Consider the following 6911-nt stretch of genomic DNA (forward strand, 5'->3'; position numbering starts at 1 on the left):
CCTCTTACGTTTATCTCCGCACCAATTTCGGAGTGTGTCCTGCTGTGTGTTATCTTCAAGGCCATGTAATACGTAACAGTTATGTTTAGGTCGGGCATTCGGTTTTTGGCATTTTAGTCAGCGGCAGGGGATATGGTAGCGGGCGGTAAAGCTATTTTGTCCCATTTAGCCAATTTTTGCACAATTCACAAGATATTCTACTGCAGGCTGAATACTTCGCAGAAAGCACATAATTTGCAATTCACCTGCTGAAAAACCCTGCATGTTTAATATGGAGCTTTTTTGAAGTCAGTCAAAGTCCATATGTTCCGGAGAAAAGTTCCCGTCAATGGGTCAAGGAAATAATATTATTTGAACATGGCAGCGTTGTGCCGATGCGTCCTTTCCGTCTAAACAGCCAAGATGAGGTGGGTAATGATAACAAAGTGTGATTTCATCTGGCTAGTAATGCTATGTGCTGATGAAAGTACTGAAACCAATTTTATTTCAGAGTCGGGCTTTGCATATTCAGCGGGTTCAAGATATACCCAGGCCATGGGAAGACCGCCGTGAAGGCCGACGGCAAGGTGAGATCCTGGACGTATAAGATTGTCATTATTTTGGGCCGGTATTTGCTTGCTGATTTGTATTGTAGCTGCCTGGGATTCCACATGTAGCACAGCAACAGGTATTTAAGTTATAGGCAGGTGGTGCACCTAAGGAATGATTGCGGCTGGTGGCAGGCAGGCTGTTCTGGTGTCAGATGGTTCTGATGTCAGATGGTTCTGATGTCAGATGTCATACTTGAGAAAATTCTTGGGTTTCACTCCACTCCATGGTTTCTGCATGATATCTCACGGTCAGCCAGCCTTTCATATGTAGCTTGTTCTGTGGCTTAGAAAAGTTTCTGATAATAAAATTTTCTGGTATTTCATTTGTCTGTGATATCTGGAAAAGGAATGATGACCTTTAGTGATTGCATTGGCATATTAATACCCTTGGGCCATGGTGCTCCAGGATTTGAATCAGGCCTTGCATGTGGGAGTCTGACATATTTTCCACTTGACCATTACACATCATGTATTGATTGTGGAGCTCTCACACTATAACATAGGATAGGGACCTATGCTATAACTGATTTTTTTGCAAGGTTCACATACCACATGCTGGCTGCTACTTAGCTGTGTTTGTGATCACAGTAGGTTTTAATGCTTATCAAACTTTGTCCTGATAGCTGTTAACTTATCTTGCAGACCTACACCTTCATCCACAAGAAGGCTGAAAAGTCATTCAACATGAAGAGGAATCCTCGTGAAGTCACCTGGACTATCCTCTACAGGTATTGAAAACCATACCCAGATTTTGACCCAGAGTGTGCTACTGTGGGATGAATTTGTATGGTGGCATATTGTGAATGGTGTTGAATCAAACTTAGATGGATAGTGGGAGCAAATTTGGGTTTTTCCTGTTCTGGATTTGTTGAGTGGTCTAATCCTGAGGTGATTTCCCTGCAGTTATTGCATGGAAGGCTCATATTAATTGTTGAAAATTGTGGGGAGATGTTCAGTCACTCCTGCTATCACCCCCCCCCCCCCCCCCCCCCACATTCTCTAGTTTCTGCACCTCTGTGCGAGACTGATACGGTCTGTTTGGACCAATATGCTTGCTGGGCAGTATTGCCTTAGGGAAGAAGCATTCCATATCACCATTTATGTACCTGTCTGTTTCTTGTGGTGCTTATTGGTGCAGTGGTTACCTTAGACATTGGACATTGGGGAGGAGGAACAGAGAGTGATCTTCAGGTCAGAAGTGGTGCTTTGGAGAGAAATACTAGTAGTTTTAGGGTCATACCTTGTGAAAGTCAGTATCATTGTTGTCCTAGAGGCCACAGCAGCCCTAGGGGGATCACGGTCAGCTGGCCTTTCACCCTCCTTTCATCCCCTCTCCCATGCAACCTGCAGACATGGCTCATGCTTATCCTGTCTGTGCCATTTGGGTGATCAGTGTCATCAAAGTGCCAGAAAGAATCATTATTGTCTCAATTAAGATCATTTCTCTCCATGTCAATCTGTGAATGTTGCAAGAGTATGGACCAACTTGGAAACATGTTTAGCCATCTTGCATCCCTTGCTAACACATTGTCATGCAATTTGTGGTGGTTGCTTGTAAATATTTGGGTGTCACAATGTTGTGGTGCTCAGTACTGGATGTGAGGTGTTGGTTGTTCAACATTTCACATCAGTGTTGCAATTTTCAAGGCGTAAGAACAAGAAGGGTCAGGATGAGGAGACAGTCAAGAAACGCTCCCGCCGCACCCACAAGTTCCAGCGGGCCATTGTTGGTGCCTCTTTGTCTGACATCATGGCAAAGAGGAACATGAAGCCTGAAGTCAGGAAGGCCCAGCGGGAGCAGGCTATCAGGTGGATATCATGCTCTGGTTCCACTCTCTTCATGCTTAGTGGCATGGTCTGAGATAAATTACTGTATTTATATTAGCATCCATCCACATGTAGCTTGTTTTCCTGCTGTCTGGGGGGCATACATGCTGTTTTTTCTTGAACCCTTCATGGTTCTGTTGGTTTTGAGTGAAAGCTGCTTGCCAGGATGTAGCAATGGTGGAGGCAGGCATGTCCTTCAAGCTAAAAATCATGGTGGGTGAAGAAAATAAAATGATGGAGTGTTTGTAATTTTGTAAGCCACAGTGTTTGCCTATATAATTTGTAAGTTTTTTAATGTGTGGCTGTCATTGGTGGCTGGTAAGTGGTAGGCCACGTTGCAGGATTTTAAATGGTTGTTTGCGAGGCTGTTTGCATCTGGCAAGCAAGGCTCTAATGTCTTGTGATTTTCAGGGCTGCCAAGGAGAAGAACAGGGCCACAAAAAGCGCCAAGGCAAAGACGGCCACACAGAGCAAGGTATGTCTTAAAGCCTAGCGGCCCCCTGGGGTGTTGCTTGTGGCTTATGGTAAGCAATTGTTTCGTCCCTGGTGAACCACGAGTTCATTCACAAGACAGACTCATGCAGCTTGTTAAATTTGATATATTTAACCTGTATGAAGAGACAGATGCCAAGGCCACTTAAACTGATAGAAAATTGTGTGGTAAAGAGGCCTGAGTAAGCCCAGGTTCTTTGCATGTTTTGACCTCAAGATGTTTCATGAAATCCCTTAGTTGCAAATGTGGTAACAGGAAGGGCCAGGTGCCTGGAAATGGCTATCTCTGCCAGATTTAATGTAATTTCTTGGTTGGGAGGGTTATGACATTTTTTTGTTACAAGCTTCTTTGGCAATGTTTGGACATTGTATGATGAGTTTCAGAGACATGCCTCTGAAATTCCCAGACTGCACCATATTGCAATTAGTATTTTGCATCTATTGAGAATTGAGGTCAAAATGCAATGTTGTGAATTTAACTTGGACATGTGACATGCCTTCTGAAACCCCTGCTTTCTTGATTATGTTGTGTAAGCTCTTGGTCCCGCCATTCCTGTTTGCAAAGAAATCATGGGTGCGGACATGCCTGTGGTCAAATGGAGTTTCCCAGGATTGTACCCAGGTCATCTCTGTCACAGTTCAGATGACTTTCAAACACCGATTGTACATAACTGTAAAACTCCAAGGGCTACTGAGTGGACGGGCATGACGTGGTCCGGTTACTGGCACAACAAACGTTAACTCCGTACCCTGTGTTGAGTTGATGAAATTCCAAATGAGTAGGAGTGGTGGGAAGAGGGGTGTTGGCTTTCATTTGTGATGGATGGATCCGTCTTTGCATTACCTGCAATGTGGGCAAGTGTGGTGATGTAGTCCGCTGTTGGACTTTCCCGAACGATCGGCTAACTATATCTGCCCCGACATGCTTGTTCAAAATGGGCCTCTTGATCGTGTCGGCGGCCATAGATAATTCTTCCTTTTGTCCGACCCTGGTTGCTTCATGACTTAGAAAGGTATGGGGCCGGCCAAATGCTTATCAGTTCAATTTGGTTCAGTTCATGGCTATCGTGGTCCGAGAAGGCAGCGTCTGTGAATGACGGGCCGCACCAAATATCTAGTGGTGATAAGGATTCATATTATTCATGCGGTGAACGCCATGTGGTGTACCATTGTGTACATGCGGTGGACGCCATGCGCACGTAGTTTTTGCAAAATCGGAGGCGTGTTGGCCGAGTGGATAGCCCCTGAAGGGGTTTGGCTCGAATCCTAGTTATGGCGTGGTCCGTGAGAGCTGGTGTGAATAATGCTGTCGGTACTCCATAAAGGGGACCATAACGGCACAGGTTATTGCGATTGAGCGAATGTTGAAAATTGCGCAAACGGATACGTCATGTGTTGAGGCGAGCTTACTGCCATGTGTCGGTGTTGGTATTTGTATCATTCAAGGCCACTTGCAGGCCTTCAGACCCGGAAATAATTGTTAGTGGCCCTTTTTTGTTTGCTGTGGGCGCACTTAACACGCGCTCGGGTGGAGGGTCAAATTACCCCCCCCCCCCCCCCCCGAAAGCTTTTCCAGAATGGTGTCCGAACGGCACGGCGTGGCCGCGCCAAATTCTGCATAGCTGTAGACAATTGAAGAGCGGATCATTTGGCATCAAAAATTGAGATGCACCTTGTAAGGTCGCTGACCTTTAGCAGGTCAGTCAGGCCATGGTTTCAGCGAAGGCAATTTCCAGGGAATCGTTCAGTCCGATCCAACGAGGGCGTGTTGACGAAGCCATACATCTCTGAAATGCTTTTTTAGGCAACACAACAGTTGAATGAGCAAATTTCATTGGCCTAAGGTCAGGTATGAAGGTCACACCAAGGTCAAACCCAATCTGTTTTGTTACTCTGGGGGTTGCTGTATGGGATAGTTTGTGGTGCTCATTTCAAATTTCTTGATAGCAGGAAATTATTATGCATCTTCTATGGGCTTTTCAGAGATCAGAATAGGTCATTGACCTGAAATAACCCAGGCCAGCATTTTGTTTTAGGAGTGTACTGCCTAGCTTCTCTTTGTCGCTTAGTCAAATGCAAAACTCAAAGCAATCTTGTGTGATTTTGGTCACCTTGACCTTCAAAGTTCAATCAAGGTGACTGACCTTGAATAAGCATGTGACCTTTTGCTTAGAAGCGGTTATCCAGGTTTAGGGGCGCTTCGGAGACCAACCTGGACCTTGAACTTGTTTGACCTTTTTTGACCCGGAGGTCATAACCTAGGAACTTGAAAGTTTAATCAAGTGAGTTTACGTACAGGTCAACACACGCTGTAAATTTGGTGTCCCTAGCTTTCTTAGTTCCCGAGATCTCAGAGGGGTCAAATTGATCCCCCCACCCGAGCGAAGGGTATCTAGGTCACCCAGGTGCGTGTTAAGGCAAGCTAGCGCTATAAGATCGTTGTTTGACCTCGTAAGATGCGACCTGACAGGTCAGCCTTCACAGATACCACGAAATTACTTCAGGAAAAGCCACGTGACAGTTGCAGGATTCCGGCCCTGCCTCTCATGCATGTCCATTGTGTGATATCTCAGCAGTTTAATAGAATATACATGCATGTTCATTTTGTGATATCTCAGCAGTTCAATAGAAGATAAGGACAGAGGAAGCAACTTCCTGAGCCGTCGACTACAGCCGAATGTTCGCGTAGACGATTGTTAGCTGTATTTTCAGTCCTTAAAGTTCGCCTGAAATTGCTAAGCTGGGTGTTGAGAGTAGGTCAGAGTGGAATGAAGCCATCCGGCACCAGGCCTGAGTCTCGTCCGTGCTCCTGCTCTGTCTGCTTTTACTGGCACCGGTGTCATCGGTTATGGGGAATAAAGCAAATTGTTCGTTTTTACGAGGTTTCACGATATTGCAAGTGAAATCGCGGGAAGCACGCGGATGTCCGTGTGACGCTATCGGGGCATCTGATGCCGCCGGCTTACATCACCAGATAGTGTGGAACCTTTTGCCGTTGTGTCCTAAATCTGACTTCTGTAGTTGCCTCGTGATGTGGACGTTGTCGGTGGATGCAGTTGAATGTAGTCAGCTATTGGATTGCGGTGGAAGCAACATGCCCAAAGAAGCAACATGATTTCACGTTGCTGACGTGAGCGTCATTTGATCATTGAAGTTGGCGCACCCCCAAACCCAAGTCATCATCAAGATGTGGCCGGTGTATCCGACAGAAGCCGAACGGCATTGGGCGAAGCATGTCCTATCCCAATGGTCGTGTCGACGTACAGTCATCGGACCCACCCCTCTATTATTTGTCATACGTTTTCCGCGTTGGTTCCTGCGTTCTGGAGGACAGCGCCGCAGATAGATTTGTTGGTCATCTCTTTGGTTGAAGCCCGTTGGCACACATATGCTTCAGACATTGTTCGTCGTGTATGTCTTGTGTCGTTACTTGAGCGTTGTGGTGACCGAATGTACATCTTTTGAGGGCACTTTCTCGACATCCATATGTAATCCCGCTGCGCTTTTCAGGCGAAGCAGCCCAAGCAGAAGATGAAGGTGCCCAAGGCGAAGGCGATGCCCAAGCAGGCCCCGCGTGTGGGCGGCAAGAGATAAGGCCGGCTCGCTTTCACGTATAATTTCCAACCGCTGCAAAAATACACGCAAACAAATAACCGACTGTTTTAAATGTCGTCCTGCGTCGTGAAGAGGGGGCGCAGGGGGTGATGGCTGTCCGACGCGACTGCCACTCCTGGTCTTTGCCGCCTCCGCGCATCCATGATTCAGCGAGTCCTCATCAGCGACGCCACCCGCATTATAGCCGGACACTAGAGGCTGTTCGCCGTCTGCCAGGCCCCCTGTCTCCGGCGAGCGCAGGGGGCGCGCAGGTCGTCTGTGGGGACTGCGGCGGTGGCGCGGCCGCTCGGCCCTGCCCGGCTTCTCCGGTATAGCGCGCTGGCATGGCTGCTACGGGGATCCGCCGGCGATGCTGCGGTCTCTGTTCAAAAGTGACTGAGAGTCGGC

At 47.2% G+C, this 6911-nt stretch overlaps 1 protein-coding gene across 1 annotated transcript; it reads left to right on the forward strand.

Annotated features, from left to right (window-relative positions):
• The first annotated feature begins 361 nt into the window (after window positions 1-361).
• Window positions 362-6562, forward strand: RpL24 (ribosomal protein L24). The gene is made up of 6 exons (XM_037226887.1): window positions 362-407; window positions 491-566; window positions 1233-1318; window positions 2238-2399; window positions 2829-2892; window positions 6420-6562. The coding sequence occupies exons 1-6, from the start codon at window positions 403-405 to the stop codon at window positions 6501-6503; spliced, it is 477 nt and encodes a 158-aa protein (XP_037082782.1). The 5' UTR covers window positions 362-402; the 3' UTR covers window positions 6504-6562.
• Window positions 6563-6911: the final 349 nt, after the last annotated feature.

Source organism: Pollicipes pollicipes, unplaced genomic scaffold (genome assembly GCF_011947565.3).
Source record: "Pollicipes pollicipes isolate AB1234 unplaced genomic scaffold, Ppol_2.1 Scaffold_5724;HRSCAF=6776_pilon_pilon_pilon, whole genome shotgun sequence".
In the NCBI taxonomy this organism is placed as follows: Eukaryota; Metazoa; Arthropoda; class Thecostraca; order Pollicipedomorpha; family Pollicipedidae; genus Pollicipes; species Pollicipes pollicipes.

Bases quoted from the DNA above. Each gene is read 5' to 3' on its own strand.
- RpL24 (XM_037226887.1), top strand. The intron at 1,319-2,237 runs GTATTGAAAACC...GCAATTTTCAAG, and splicing joins ACCTGGACTATCCTCTACAG to GCGTAAGAACAAGAAGGGTC. The intron at 2,400-2,828 runs GTGGATATCATG...TGTGATTTTCAG, and splicing joins CAGCGGGAGCAGGCTATCAG to GGCTGCCAAGGAGAAGAACA.